The 17058-nt window shown below is 33.7% G+C and overlaps 1 protein-coding gene across 3 annotated transcripts in view; it reads right to left on the bottom strand.

Moving 5' to 3' along the window:
* Positions 1-3358: 3358 nt before the first annotated feature.
* Positions 3359-17058, bottom strand: part of LOC148954328 (integrator complex subunit 15) — a 55867-nt gene continuing 42167 nt past the window's right edge. For all 3 annotated transcript variants that reach the window (XM_089087027.1, XM_089087029.1, XM_089087028.1), the window contains exons 7-9: positions 13082-13281; positions 8889-9017; positions 3359-3468 (exon numbers count right to left, since the gene is read on the bottom strand). In XM_089087027.1, coding sequence (XP_088943153.1) covers positions 3395-3468; positions 8889-9017; positions 13082-13281 — 403 coding nt within the window. In that variant the 3' untranslated portion in view covers positions 3359-3394. The remainder of the gene's footprint in view (positions 3469-8888; positions 9018-13081; positions 13282-17058) is intronic.

Below are 17058 nucleotides of genomic sequence, written 5' to 3'. Positions count from 1 at the left end.
TTTTCTGGACAAAAGCAATGGGGGTTAAATCTTTAGTCCACTTTGAGAAATGAGTAATTATTATGGGGATTTACCAATTCCAGGGAGGGGTTTGGGGGAAAGTAGGTGCGATAGACTTTGCGGATACAGGGAACTTCTTCTGAATATTGGCATACTCATCTGCAATGCCTCTATACATGGCTGGATTCCTTAACCAATTATGTAGGGTGTGTGAGCTATTTGATTCAATTTTTGTAAGATCTTTTATCAAGAGAAAGCTACGTCTCTCCCTTATTGTTGTAAAGCCACTCTCCATAAGCAAAAACTTGGTGCTTGTGGGTTTCCTAAGACCAAATATGCGACGTATTATATCGTTTTGTATTGTTTCAATTTTGTGCATCTGGGTCTTTGCATATGCACCATAGACGATGAGCCCATAGTCAATATGGGGTCTTATATATGATTTATAAAACTGGAGTAGTTTTCTCCTTACGCCCCAGGGTGTAGAAAGAAGTCTTTTTAGTATAATTGTTTTTCTATAGCATTTTGTATTGTGTTTGAAATGTGGAGGTGGAAATTAAGTTTTTGGTCAAGCATGAGACCTAGGTAATTAATATGATTATCTTCTAGAATAGCTGTTCCATTTAGAATTAGTCTTGCATTAACATGATTTCGCTGTCGGTGAAATTGGATTATTTTTGACTTGGTAGGTGCAATGGGTAAATCTGAATGTTGAGAGAATTTTCAAATTGGAAAAGTCACTTTGGCAGCTTTGACTGTGCAATCTCAAAGGTGTTGCCAGATGACCATAGTACCAGATCATCAGCATATTGTAGATTCGTGTGGGGAGGTTCATATCCCAGAGATACAGGGCAAAAAGGAGGCATCTGAGGACTGCTCCCTGAGGAAGGCCTTTGGTTATTGTCTTTTGGGGTGAAGAGGCTGAACAATGAAACTTCGCAATTCTATATGAAAGATTTTATAAAAGATACTAGCTTGGGGGGTAGTCCAAGGTTTGCAAGTTTAATTAAAAGGATTTGGTGGTTCACATTGTCATATGTCCCTTCAAAATCTAGGAAAGCTGCAACTAGGACATTATTTTTTGAGAATGGTTCATTATTGCATTTGTTAACAATATGAAAGCATCTGTTGAGGAATGGTGTTTCCTGAAGCCAGTTTGAGTGTGAGGGATCATTTTTTTCAACAAACCAGAGGAGTCGGTAATAGATCATTTTCTCCATTATTTTCCCCATCACAGGAGCAATCATTATGAGCCTATAAGAATCAGGGTTATTTTTGGGTTTATTTTTCTTTAGGATTGGTAGGAGGGACGAACATTTCCAGATATTGGGGAACCTAGAGGATGCCCAAGCGTGATTATAACAATTTAGCAGTTCTTGTTTGTATGAAGGTGTGAGATTCTTTATCCATGTAGGGTGTATATTGTCATAGCTGCTGCTAGTTTTGGACCTAATATGATGTATTGCATTATTCAATTCCTGGATTGAAAATGGATTAGTTATGTACTCGGATCCTGGGCGTGGTTGGTAACTAGGGTTCATAGGAATTGTGGACAGATTGCTTTGATTGTTTGATGTTAGCTTATTAACAAAAAGAGTTGCAAATAGGTTAGCCTTTTCAAGAATCAGGGTTATTTAAGAATAAGAATCAGGGTTATTTTTGGGTTTATTTTTCTTTAGGATTGGTAGGAGGGACAAACATTTCCATATATTGGGGAACATAGATGAAGCCCAAGCATGATTATAACAATTTGGAAGTTCTTGTTTGTATGAAGGGGTGAGATTCTTTATCCATGTAGGGTGTATATTGTCATAGCTGCCGCTAGTCTTGGTCCTAATATGATGTATTGCATTGTTCATTTCCTGGATTGAAAATGGGCTGGTTAAATACACGGATCCTGGGCGAGGTTGTTAACTCGGGTTCATAGGAATTGGGGGCATTTTGCTACTATTATTTGATGTTAGCCTATTAACAAAAAGAGTGGCAAATATCTTAGCTTTTTCATTATCATTGTCATGATGGGTATTATTATGAATAAGCTCATACAGGAGTGGGTTGGGGGAAGTTTTTTTTCCCACAGATGTGGCTTATGACTTTATGTATAATTGGCTCATACGTTTCTCTGGAGAGATTATTTGCGAAATTGTTCCAGTAGTTATATTTAGCATTTATTATGGTCCTTTTTGGATTAAATTCTGCTTGTAATTTTTTAAATATGTAGTAGGTGATGGTTTATTTAAGAATGTTCTCCAAGCTGCCTTTTTTGGTCTCCATTTATTTTGGCACTCATTTGTCCACCATGCTTTCTGAATATGTTTAGGGAAGGTTTTCCTGGGTGTTGTCCTGGGGATAGCATGATTAGGATAGCATGTGTCAGCTGTTGCGTTTGAAATGTATGAATTTTGGGTGAAACTTGTAATTTCATCATTTAGCTTATTTTGGAACATATTTTGGAACCTGCTATGTGTTCTTAAAAATATTTGAATCTGTTCTTGGCTGTAAGTTTTTTTGTGAGTGTGTTCTTCTTTCTTTTGTCTTTTTATCTACTCCAAATTGAACTCTTGTGTCTTTTTTGGACAATAAAGATATTGATTGATTGATTGATAATTATAATGTCTGAAAAAGGATAAAACTGAACTAAGAATTTGAAAATAACAATAAAAAACTAAAAAATATAACACTAAAATTAAAAAGTTAAGGTATAGAAATATGAAATACACACAATAAAATGAAGTCGTTTCAAAATTGTTCGTTTATTAATGCGATATATCCATTCTTTCACGTATCTTTTGTAAATTCACCTCAATTCAGTCACTTGCACATCGATTGGTGGGTCAGCATCCTTTATGGAGCCTCTTGTGGCTTTAGTCAGTTTCGTTTCCGACAATAAGGATTCACATATGTTAGTTGAAACAAAAGCGCTAAAAAACTTTTGAGCAATATTTCTCAAATTATAAAACTTCTCTTTTATGACAAAAGTGTTATATAAATCTATAATTGGTTCTGCTTCAAAAACGTGTTTATTTTCCTTATGAGTTCAATATTTAATTTTTAAATATATGGAGGCAAAAATGAGGCAGTTTTTAAATTCACTACCTTGGCGATTGTATTATGTAGAAGCTTAATAAGTCTCCCGAGCCAGAAATCAAGGTGGGAAATCACTAGCGGACCATGGACAATGCGTTGGCTAACTCTGATGTAAACAGTCCAAACTGAGCTGCAACCACAGGGCTTTGGAATGAATAATCGTCGAAACTCCCTATCTAACTAGCTTGGAAAAAGATTTACTGCTACCTGGCTTACTCCACGACGGAGCTTGATTGTGATAAAGGTTAAAGTAGGTCCTTAGAAACAGAAAAAGACTTGTATGGTGTGTATTAAAAAGTAACAAAATTTAGGTATGGCGATAAATTATTATTTGAAGTAATCGATTTCGTGGAAGCTGGCGCAAAGCTTGGAACAACTCATCTGAAAAAATAATATAAAAAAATCGTTCATTAAGGCATATTTTATAGAATAAACTTTTTCGAAAATATTCAAGGTTTTCTTATCCCCTCTCCTGATATCCTCCTACAGTTTCCTAAGTTTTGAAATATCACCTATTTTTTTAATTTAAAAAAGCATTCTTTCATTTTAATTAATTTAACTAATAATGATTCCATAAATATATACTCTAAGGTTTAATATATAAAGGGAAGGTTAAAAAAATAAAATAAAAAATAAATAAATAAACCGAAGACTTTCGTTAAATTCTAGAACGCTTTCTCAACAGCAGTTAGAAAAAAAAAATCAAAATAAAAAACATTTACATTAAACAAGGCACGAAAACTTCGAATATATTCCACAGCACATTACAGAATTTTCGACGTTCGTTGTAAAAAAATGAACAAATAAATTCATTAATAAACAAACAATCACCAGGCTTCAAACAGAGGATTCCCCCGACGGAGAGCATGTGCGAGGATTTGCTGATTTGTTTCCCTGGTTCGCTAATTGTTCACACTCTTCTTGCTTTCAGTCAATCTAATAACTATGTTTCTATTTATATATTGCTTATATATTTTCATATATATAAATACGGTATATTGTTTATATTTATATCACTTGTCCTAAGTAAACTTGAAACCATTTTACTATACCCGTAAAATCTAGATTTTTGAATAGGAAGGAATCCAGGCTGGGACCAGGGGCAGATCAATGGAGCAGTTTTACAAGCACCTACCCCCCTCCCCCAGAAGGTCAAAGATTGCACTAACTGTAAGAGCGGAAAACACCTATGGGGTAGCCTAAGTTTCACTTATCCATTGTTACCTCCACAATGACCTGAACACGATCCTCGAGATTAAAAGCAGATCCTTGAATCCAATCAGGCGTGAAATTTTTCTGATTCCACCCCTGACCAGGAGTTACACTGAGAATTTAAATAGATTTCAAGGTTCACTTCCGAAAAATCTTTTTGGTTTAGAAACACACTTTTCCCAAGATCCCAAGCTCAGGTATGTAGCTTTTAGATCTTGAGATAAATCCCCAAGGAGTGGATTAGCCTAGTCGATCCTTAAGGAAATTAAATGAAAAAAAAATCACTGAAAGTAAAGAGCAACATTAAAACTCAAAGCGAACAGAAATTGTTCCGTATCTGAAGAGGTTGCCCTCCTCCTCAATACCTTGCTCTTTACGCTAAAGCTTTTAGCACCTTTAAAATAACTTCCTATTCTAATTAAATGACCCTTGTGTTTCAGCAGCTGTTTAAAAAAAAGGGAACAAAAGTCGAACTTTAGCGTAAAGAAAGGTATTTGAGGATGGGGGCAACCCCTTGATATACAGAATAATTCTTGTTTCTTTTGAGTTTTAATGTTGCTCCTTACTTTCAGTGAAAAAACTTGTTCTTTTCTTTAATTTCTGATCGTTTTTCAAATAATACCAATAGATCTGGCTCACCCTCCATGAGAAATTCCCTCCTCACGAGAGCCTCCACCGTGGAAGTTTCCTACAACGTAAAATTCATCCCTTAGCAATTCTGAACTGAAAACTAAAATAAAATTTATTATGATTTTTTTTTCTATGGAATAATGGCACAACGTTAGAGATGCAGCCTGAAGAATTCTCCTTAGCATACTTTCATTTGAAAAAGTATTTAATTTCTAATAGTTTTCGCGATCATTCCAGAAGTTCCCCCCCGTGCAAATTTTTTCCAGAAACTTAGACACACTGAAAATTGCCCCCAGAACATCTTCACATGCAAAATTGAGTGGCAAAGAGAAAGTAAGACAAATAAAAAGAATTTCGGATGGGAGTCCAGTTAAATCCCCCCAGTGTAACGTTACCCCTGAAAATTTCACTCCCAGAAATTTCCCGAAAAAAGAAAAGAAGGAAATTAAAATCCTCCGAAACTTAAAAAAAGAAAAAAACACAGTAATTACAAGAGCAGACAAAGGAAAAACAGAGTAATTAAGAATTCTGCAGATTATGAACTGAAAGGAAATACCCTTTTAATGGATAAAAATACTTATAAAGAAAAAAAAGTGATCCCACAGATAAATACACACAGCAATTGAGAAAAGAAATAGGAATTTTAAAAGACAGTAGACTAATTACCCCTCAAATGTACAAAAAATTCTACTCCAAAGGATGTTCAGCCCCAAAGTTTTATGGTCTGCTTAAAATCCATAAGTAAGATATTCCGTTACGTCCTATTGTAGCATGCTATAGTTCTCCAGCTACACGTGTAGGAAAGTTCTTGGCCACCATTTTTAAGCCTCTGTTAAGCACACGGAAATCTTACATAAAAAATTCCATAGATCTTGTTGAGAAGTTAAAATTTCAAAGTACAAAAGAAAAAACTATCTTATCTAGTTTTGATGCAGTTTCTATGTATACTTCATACGATGTCCATAGATGTGAGCAGGCCTTACAAAGAAAATTAGAGGAAAATTCTGCTTGGTCAGATTACAAAACTTTGGAAATTGACATAATAATGACGCTTGTTCGTCTTTGCAACAAGTTCTCTTCGTATTTTAAGTTCCAAGACAAATTTTTCCTACAAATCATGGGCCTATTCATGGGCACTGTTTTATCTCCTTATTTGACAAATTTTTACATGGATTTCATACAACAATTTGCTTTGAATAGTTTCCACTTAAAACACTCTCTCTGATTTCGTTTCGTTGATGATATCCTTTCTGTTTGGGAACATGGACAGGACTCTCTTAGGGATTTTTTGGCATATTTAAACTCTTCTGATTTAAATCTCCAATTAACAATGGAACTGGAAGCTTCAGGAAAGCTGCCTTTTTTGGATGTTTTAATCATGAAAAATAATCCTAGTCTTGAATTTTCTATATACAGAAAGCCGACCCATAATAATCGGTATCTACATTTCTCGTCAAATCACCCCCCTTCTGTGAAAAGAGGGGTAATAATCTCTAGTCGACAGAGTTTTAAAAATTTGCTCACTTAATAATGTAAATTCTGAATTAAATTATATCAAAGATATTCTATTCTGCAATGGCTACCCAATAAACCTTATTGAAAATATCATAGATAGACGATTAAAAAAGAAAAAAACAAGAAAATAGGGAGCCCGTCTCCCTTGATTCAGTTATTCAGGCAATTGAGAAAAAAACTCACCACTTTACCATATATTTCATAACTTAGCGATAAACATGGATAAATTTTAAATAGACAAAATCTCTGTTTCTTTCAGAAGTGAACAAAAAGTTGAACTTTTTTTCAACTCAGGAAAAGATAAAACTGACCATGTACTGAGTAGTGGTGTCTACTGAGTCCCACGTTCATGTGGGAAATTGTACATTGGTAGGATCCATCAACAAATTGGTGAACGTTAGCATGAAAAAAAAATTTCAATAGATAAGTCCCTGGGATTCGAAAATAAAAATTACAGCTTTGATTCCGCCTTAGCCCTGGACATCTTCGAAAATTCTACACATTTGGTACTTTTTGAGAAGGCAAATTTAATATCTACTGTAAATGGCCTACTGCAATCTTTTAAAGACGCAATTGAGATAAAAAAAAATATATAAACAGAAATTTGGCTATAAATAGAGACACCGGAGACATTTCATTAAGCCCAATTTATAACAATTTAATACTAAAAGACTCAATTAATATTTGCACCCAGTCAAATTTTAGAGAACCTATTTGCATATCTAATGAAAACCGAAATTGCAGACGAGCAAAAAATATTGCAAGGCAAAACCTTCTTGCTCAATCTCTTTGGTAAATCCTTTTTCCATTGATTTCGGCTTGGTCTTTCATTCAGTGTCTGTTCATATCTTGTCGAATAAACTCAAAAAGTTTTGTTTTTAGTTGTTTTTTTTTCTTTTCTTTTTGCCTTCCAAAAAAAAGGAAAAAACAACTCGACATCCAGACTGTATGTTCAAGGGTGAAGCTATTAAGAGTGTTGACAAACTTCATCTTTTGGGCATTTCTACTTTCTTCTATAACACTTGGAAAGAAACAACAACAAAAATAATCAACAATTTTGAGATTTTATTAGGAAACACTGAACGACGGTTTATTTTTTAACGAGAGCGCTAGATTTGTTCTTCACATCAGTTTTGCATGGTCCTTGGCTCAAAGCCATATTTTATTCCAGTTAATAATTAGACTCCTAAGTTAAGGCGTTTACGAAACTTATTCTTTTTAATAAATAGGGACCACGTCGTCCCCCCCTACCCGGGGACACTTGATAATAAAATCTTAATAAGTGTATTGTTTATTACAATACTAGTATTGAAAAGATATCAAGTTCTATACAAAAGCTTACACAGCACAAAAGTTGAGGAAAATTACTCAGCAAAATCAGGAAAAAAATTAGAAAGGGCGAAGAAATATAAAGTTTTTCTATACTACCAAGAACAATAAAAATTAAATGCAATTGTTTGAAATGCCTAAGCAGAAACATACGCAACCATATGTATCTGAAATAAATTAGTAAAAATTAGAAATTCAATTTTCAATGAAAACACCTCCACATAAATGATAATAATGGGCCCAAAATTAAAAAAAAAGTATCACAGGCGATAGATCAGCCAAAAAGAAGAGCTAAAAAAAATGGCAGCAAACAGATTAAGAAGGTGTAGCTTTTCTTTAAAAGCATAGAGTTCTTTGGGAAATAACAAACTAAGAACGTTTGAATTTTTTCGGTCATAAGGCTTTGTCAAATTTGAGCAATTAGTGTCATCATTGTTAATCGTGACAGTAGTGACAAAAATGTGACAGCGGCCTTAAAAAATTTTTAACTTTGAAACAATAAAAAAAAAAACATGTTAAATAATCGAGGCGCTCAGTTATGAACAGACCAAGCAAGGTCCCTGGGGCCAAAAACGGTTTATTTTGATGTCCTTGGCAATTCAAGGGGAATGCTGAAATTACCAAAATTATTCTTAAGAATTTATTGATTAAAATAAGTTTGGAAGTAACCAAATATGTAATATACATTTACTTTTACCTTTATAAATGTATCAAAGCCCTTACATTACTATTCAAAAAAGATTTCCATGCGTCTTTTTTACAGACGAAAAGCAAGACCCTTTTATCACAAATTTCAGCAGCAATTTCAAGATAAAGTACATAGTCGATTTGTCTAATATGAAAATTGAATTGCTGTGAAATTTAATATTAAAATTACTGAAAAGCATTCCTTGGATGGTGCGTACCTACCGTAATTTATACCTCTTGAAACACAAACAATCAAATGTGCCACATGTTCAAGGCCTCCCATTGCTTTCTGAAAGAGCCAAGTGTATACTTGCAACCCACTGGGGATCTAATATTTTTTTCCGGTTTTCAAGGAAAAATTACAGGTGTTTGGGTACTACAGGTATTGATAGTATGGCATTACGGGTATAATTAAATTTAGTACTTACGTGTATTCCCATAGAGGCAGCCAGAGGCTAGGGCAATCTGCAAAGCTTGACCTAATCTATCCAAACTTGTTTGTGTTAGCTTATGCGTATGATATTCTGAAGGGATTTCAGAAAAGCTTTCAGCGACACCTATAATTCGAATATGTAAAGACTTTTACTCTTGAATATACTAGAAACTATATATGTCGCGGTATCCACTAAGTCTTACAGGTCCTATTTAAGAAACCAAACATTGATAAGACTAAGGAAATATTTGTTTTTGAAAAAAAGAAATAGCCACCCCCCCCAAATAAAAAGCTCAATAAGCTTGTTGAACAAGGAAACATACATACAACTCTTTGATATTTCAAGGCCATAGGAGGAAAAATAGCAAGATCATTTCTAGGTGATATATATTTCCTCTCAAGGGAGCATTGAGCGGCAACATTCAAATTTCAATCGGTATGATGCGTTGGAGGAAATTTTCAATTTTAAGGGGAAATGGTCGGTTTCTTAACATAAAGTAATTCAGTTTACAAAGATGTGGACTTTGGGTTACATGATTTATTGGAAATATAAAGGGAAAAATAAAATATACATCAACGATTGTCTAAAAAAAAGCGGTTTTATATGTCTATGAAATCTGAAAAACTCTTAGGGGTAAGAGGTAAGCATGGGAGAAATTCCACCCTCTCTTGCGACACTTGTTGCTGTTTTTTATCCAATAATGTTCTTAATAATTGCTTATTTTTCCATATTTCGGAAAAATTTCCCACGGAGACCCGTACAAAGGACACACAGGAAAATTGAAAATTAGTGACAGGAAGAAGCCTTAAAATATAAACTTAGTGAAAAATGAAAAAGAAATGAAAAATAACTAATAAGCCGTAAGCCTTCAAAAATTTAACTCGATCAGCACTGAAATTGGCGAGCGACAAGGTTTAAAATGCTGAATACTTCTCCTATTGATTAATGACATTTCCTCGACTACAACGGAACTTGATCTCCAAAAAAAGACCGATCCCCTACCCCATGAAAATACTTGCTGTCCTGGCAAGGATTCGAAGCTGGGTACAAACAGTTACACCATGGGATCTTAACCATAGGGTGATCGCGACATTACCAAATGCTGTTGCAATACAAAATTAACTTGAATAAAGTAAAAGTTTACCGTAATATGGGATAAATCAGTAAAGAAAACAGCAGAAATTAGTAGTACCATTAATGGTATCACTAGTACATTACTTTTTGATGTGTGGTGCCTCCCGTGGAAATTTTAGCCTATTAAACGACACAGCACTGCATCAGACTTTGTTTAATGGATAATCCTTCTGGATTTCGTGTACTAATTTTAATTATATATAAAATATTTTACGCTACGCTTTTGTTAAAATTAATGTAAAGAACATTAAGTTACTTAGGTTAGAAATAACCCAAGATGAATGGGTGATGTTAGGTAATGACAAAATCAATCAAGTAGATAGCTTCATTTATCTAGGTAGCATTTAAGTACAAATTGGTGGATGCAATGAAGATATAAAAAGTAGAAGATCGTAGCCGTAGGATGTATCTTCACATTTAGAAAAGTTTGCAAGAATAAGGCAGTATTCCAGGTTGCAAACCGTAGAAACTTTGCTTTAGCTATAAAATATACCTGAAGGGACATCCACCGGGAACGGTGGTGAAGTAGCTACTGGCTTATTGGGTTTGTAAGGGTGTAGTCTTCATAAGTTTCAACTGTATTTGTTACACTTTAATTAAAATAATGTTTTCAATATGTTTCAAACTGATTTCAATTGCAATGATGATAATGATGCACAGTTACTTCTAGAACATACTAGTTAAATATCTTTAGTAAAAGTTAATAAAAAAGTAAACTTAAAGTTATTTTTCTGTTGTTCCAGCTAGTATAAAACGTCAGCTGAAACGGAAAAAGTTATATTTTCGTGACTTTTTGTTGAACCTGCAATGAAGCCTAGGAAGATAAGTCGAAAAACCAAGATTAAACTATTTGAAGTGACAACAGTGTTGGTGAAGAATGATGGTGGTTCATCATATATAAGAAAATAATGAACGAACGGTTAAGACAAGAAGGTTGTGTTTATGAATGAATGACGATAAACTGCCCAATATTATGCTTTTCCGCTATCCTTAGTCAAACAAAAGCAGGTCGTCTCCAGGATTAGAAGGAACATGTCATAAGAGAGTACTTAAAATAAATTCGAGCCCCAGAGGAGGGGTAAAGGGTGAAGCTTAGAGTAAACTGGGAAGAAAGAGAAGCGAGCCCAGCTGTATCGGCCGGGCTGCAATGAGTTTTTTCTAGGTAGTAGTAGCATTTGTACAGACCAGTATACTACTAAAACTACTACTGCTAAAAACTCATCACAACACGAAGTGATCATATTCGAACACAGAACAAAGCTGTGTAAGTTTTTATCAACTACATTTACCCCAAAGGTTCTCACGTTGGGAGGCAAAGGCCTCGCAACAACATGTTTAAAGTAAGGTTCCTATAGTTTCCAGGTGCAGCTTTATCCCCTTTACTGACAATAAATCTATATAACAAGCAGACTAAACCTCTTTGGCCCTATGCTGCGTCCATCTCAGGGGAATATCTGTGCAGATATGCCAACGTGTGAACTACTTTCCTCGTAGACAAAAAAAAGGAAAAGAAAGATGGTCAGAGAAAGATCTTTAATGGACGTCCACAGTGAACCTGAAGCCATGGACGGTTTGATAAGGCATGGAAAGCATAGGAGATGGAACTGGTTAAATGACACGAAACGTTATTTATCGCACCATTTTTTGCTCCTCTTCACTCTATTGGCCTTTATCACTTCCATGCCGAGTTCGTTAGTTATACCTTTTTGCTGAAATTTTTACCACAAGGCTTCAGCAGTTTCTTACCGTTTTCGTTATTTATCCCTCTTTAATGGACCTTTTCTCCGCAAGCGTCCATCTCAAGGGCAAGAGATAATAAACTCATTTACACATCCAAACCAAACTCTGAAACAATCGAATTATTATCTTTTTTACCTCAATCATGATCAAGCTTCATTTCCTCTTACATCGCTCGGCTAACGGGACGTTAGATAGAATCTCCCGACAGCCTATTTGATAGTTGCTAGGACAGCAATGCACAATAATATGGATCTCTTGTCTATATTTTTTTTAAGCTAAAGCTGCTTTAACGAAACAAACTTAAGAGAGATTAGATCCGCTCAAGATAACACCTTTATATATATATATATATATATATATATATATATATATATATATATATATATATATATATATATATATATATATATATATATATATATATATATATATATATATATATATATATATATATATATATATATATATATATATATATATATATATATATATATATATATATATATATATATATATATATATATATATATTTGGCCAATATTTTACAGTTGAAGCTGCAATAAGGAAAAAGTATAAGAGAGAATTGATCCACTGACGCCTTTTATAATGGCTGATACTGTTGAATTCAAGTTACATTAAAGAAAAACTTAAGAGGGATTAGATCCGCTCAAGATAACACCTTTATGTATATATATATATATATATATATATATATATATATATATATATATATATATATATATATATATATATATATATATATATATATATATATATATATATATATATATATATATATATATATATATATATATATATATATATATATATATATATATATATATATATATATATATATATATATATTGGCTAATTATGTATATATATATATATATATAATTATATAATATAATTTAATATAACACCTTTATGTATATATATATATATATATATATATATATATATATATATATATATATATATATATATTTTGGCCAATATTTTTCAGTTGAAGCTGCAATAAGGAAAAAGTATAAGAGAGAATTGATCCACTGACGCCTTTATAATGGCTGATACTTTTGAATTCAAGTTACATTAAAGAAAAACTTAAGAGGAAATAGATCTACTCAAGATAACGACTTTATATTGGCTGATAGTTTTGGGTTGAAGGCGCATTCCAAAACTGCAAAAATCCCCTCATGAAAAGTATTTTATATTGGCCTAATAATTAAAGCTGCATTGAAGAATTTTTTTTAGAGAGAATAGAATTACTATTGAAGCCACTCTTTTCTTATATTTATGCGCTGAATTACCTTTGATAAGGGTACACATCTGTCTAGGTGATATAACTTCTGGTTGCTGCAATCGATGCTCTAGATTAGGTTTTTCATTCATTGATTCTAAAAGACCGAGCAAAAGTTTTGATTCCAAATTTTCTGTTGCATGAATTTCATCTTCTTCTTTACCTCGAATTTGACACAACAGGCGGAGAAGGGGTATTTCAACACACCACCTGTGAAATTAGCATTTCAAGTCACACCAAAAATAAACCGTAGTGTACATTAGAGACCTTGACAAGGAAAATAGAACACTCAATAGAACAAAATTTTTTTGACTATAAATTGGGCATAATTGACCAGGTTCCAGTTCAGTACAGCCAGACAGGTTGACTCCTATCATAACAACATTGACAATTTTCAATACCTCACACATCAACAATCAGTGGCGTCAATTTTCGGAAATTGATGGGGGGGGATGTGTTTCTAAAAATCAAGGGGGGATTTTGTTGTTTTCCACTTTCAATCGAGAAGGAAGGGAGGGGTGAATAAGCTTGATGTTAAGTTTACAGAATTCTTCACATAGGACTATAGTACACCCAAATATAAAGATAATTATTTGTACTACTTTTTTTGCAAGAACTAACAATAATTTTACCAAAGAAATGAGGGAAAAGGTAGTTATTTCCCGTTGAGAGAGGTCAGAATATGTGCCCCTCCCTGGAAAATGAACCTGGTCCACTCATTTTCCAATAATCCTTTTCCGCCTCAGGTAAGAATACTATATGTAATTACTAGCCTCGACTATTTCCGCAAAAAAAGCTTCTGGATTATTATAGTTCATACAGTTTGTTGTTTAATATCCCACGATCGCCTGTAAGTCAAAACAAATTATAAATTACGTGTCAAAAACCAGATCTCTTATTACCCTTAAGTACCATCAGTGATACAGAGGACATTATTAATTCTTTAACCTTCTTTGTTATTAAACTTAGAACAGATAGTGTAAATTTGTACAATTTGGTGGCCGCAAAGAAAGAAAAAACATTGCATAAAAAGGATTTGTGGATTTAATGGGCCTTTTACTAACTTAAGGTCTTTGGTTGTCATTTTGGTTTTATAAGCAGAATAGGTTATACTAGCTCGGAAAATTAGATGAAATTTCTATTGACTCCTGCGTGACGATGGATAAAATTGTTTTTGTATTTTGTGATACCCAGAACAAAGAAATTCCTATTCTGCTTATAAAACTAAATTCTCAACAAAAGACCTTAAATTAGTAAAAGGCCCAATGTATGCAATGTTTATTTTTTTCTTTGCAGTCATCAAAGCCTATAGAATAATGCTTAAGTTTAAGTCTATGGTCTTTGGTTGGGATTTCAGTTGTAGCAGTAGAATATAAGTTTCGCTGTTCACGACTGAAAAAAATTCGAAAACATATTTTGCCAATCGTTACGTCGGGACAGGGGCGTAGCTCCAGTATTTTTATTGGGGGGGGGGAGATGGGTCTCTATCCGGAGAGTCAAGGGTGTTGGCTATATAATAATCTTTTTTTCCAAATTATTGAGGGGGTGAACTGCCCCCCCAACGACGCCACTGCGTCGGGATCAATAGAAGTCTCATTTAATTTTTCTGAGGTAATAAAACAGCCCCTCATGATGTATAAAGCTAACTGCCGATAGAATGCACAGCCAGTGATCAATTAGTTTTCAGACTCGCTAGCATGAAGAAAATAAGTCCCACGTGACAGGTAATTTATATTTCTTGCAATAAAACAAGGTGACTTAGTTTGACAGGTGACTTCATTAAAATGTTGATGGACTGAAAACCACAGAAAATTTCAAGTCGCAACTGGAAAAATACAAACAATTTTTTAAATTCGCTTCTTCTTAGTGTGTGCAATAGCGTCGATATTTCTGATTTCAGAGAAAATCTGGAAATGTGCCTTTTTGGCTTAAGATGCAGTGGGATCAATGCTCTACAAGGGATCTGAGCATCCCGGGAAATATTGGAAAAATTTGGAAAAAATTATTCGAAAAATTCAAGGATGCTTCGATTACAAGAATCCTCGAAACGTTCGAACATGAGATTCTATTTGAGTAGATTGTTTGGCCGAATATAACAAACAGTATAATGGCTAAATGCATTGCAGCCAACAGTGTAGAAGCTACAGCCTACTACAACCTTCAACCAGAGCCAACCCAACTCCAAATGGGTACCAGGAGAAGCTGGGGAAGGTAAAAAGGAAAGGTTGGCGAAAGAACATGATGGTTGGTCACCAGTCCCCCATTGCACTTCCTAGCTAAAGGGCCATGAAATAGGGATCAACACCGCCGATAGGGAGTATAAAGTCCAATACCATATTCTTTACCTTTACATATGTGTTACGTAAATCAGTTGTCACTTATAAAGATGCTGAACGATTTGTTGTCATTTTTTTTATTTTTTTTTGTATTTTACCTTTTTTTTTGTTTTTTCCAATTAATAAAAGTTCTACTTGTAATTAGCATTTCCATAGGTTACTGCTTGATTACATTTTACATAGTTTGAAGTAAGAGTCACGGTAAAATGTACCATCATCTAGATAATGTAAAGTGTTAAAGCATCAAAACCCCCATTGAAAAAAATACTAAGCTCTGGCAGTTCTAAACATTCAGGAAAAAGGATTTTCTGACAATTCCTAGGGAAATACCTTGAACAATCATAAAAATATTATACTTTACTGGACGTTTTCTGGATTTCTTACTTAATTTATTTCTCATCCACTATACAGGTCAAGCGATAGAGGTAGAGAATCAAACATAAGGAACAGAAAAAAACTATACAGCAAAACAATTTAAACATAAATTCCTCAAACATCTATTACACTTAATACGTTTTATAGATTTGGAATTAGCATGAAAAGCCATTCTTTTGATGTTGAAATAATTGTTACTAAAATTTATTTTTTGGAGATTTGGTTACTATAAGCTCGGGTCGCTCTTTACTTACAGTTCGTTGCCACGAACTGTTTGATCACCCTATGTTGACTACTCAGACAAGTAGACGATTAACAATCAGTGCAGCATAAACCTATTCTATAGGTTTGAGACTTTGCAGAACAAGACAATTTATAACATCTGAAGCACCAAAAACATGCATGATTTTCCAGTGACTGTATTAGTGATGATTTTTCTATAATCCTATTACCATGATATCCTGTTACTGAGTGCCTCTGTGGGCAATAACTGACAACACTTTCGGGCTACCATAACAATTAAAAGTATATATCGGTCGAATATAAGTCGGTAATTTTTATCTATTGAAGTTATATTATAATTCTGCTGATAGAAAGAGTGTAAATTCACCATAATTATTGTTTCTCATTTAATCAGTCCAATTTAACAATCCAGTGGAAAAAGACAATACTTAATACCACGAAGAGAGGTTCAGTCTTTCCGGAATACATTTTCTACGGCAACCACCATGGGAAAAAATTGCTATTCCAGATTCCTGGCTCTTTACTTTTATTTGAAAAGCTTCTTTTTATGGAAATTTTCTTCACTTAGTTTCTGTTCGATTTTATTACCAAAGGTTTTTACTGGTTTATTAAAAGAGTATTTCTACAGTTTTTCACATCTTAGGCTTAAGAATTAAAATATCCGATTCCAAATTATTAGTTCTAACTAGTGTCTTTTCCCGTGAAAATTTCAACTATCTTCCCGCCCAAAAATGTCTCTTTCAAAGCCTTGGGGGAGAGCGGTGGGAGGGTAGTGGACCTTGTCCCACCTTAACCTGATTCTCAATAAACCCTACTAATTGTTTGACTACATAAGTTACGCTTATAATTAAGGAACTGTTTATCTCTCTTTCTTAAACATAGCGATCATCAGAAGAAAGGAATACTTACTTGAAATTGTAACTATATTTTCTGCTTTGACAATAATTAGATTAGAATTATACTCATAAATTCAAGTTGAAGCTGCTATAAAACCCCGGGGACAATTCCCTTGTCATGACCAAATATTCACCTA

Source organism: Artemia sp. Qi Xiang Cuo, chromosome 3 (assembly GCF_049724085.1).
Source record: "Artemia sp. Qi Xiang Cuo chromosome 3, ASM4972408v1, whole genome shotgun sequence".
In the NCBI taxonomy this organism is placed as follows: Eukaryota; Metazoa; Arthropoda; class Branchiopoda; order Anostraca; family Artemiidae; genus Artemia; species Artemia sp. Qi Xiang Cuo.
Note: the sequence above shows the minus strand (reverse complement) of the source record. Positions and strands in the feature narration are given on the sequence as shown.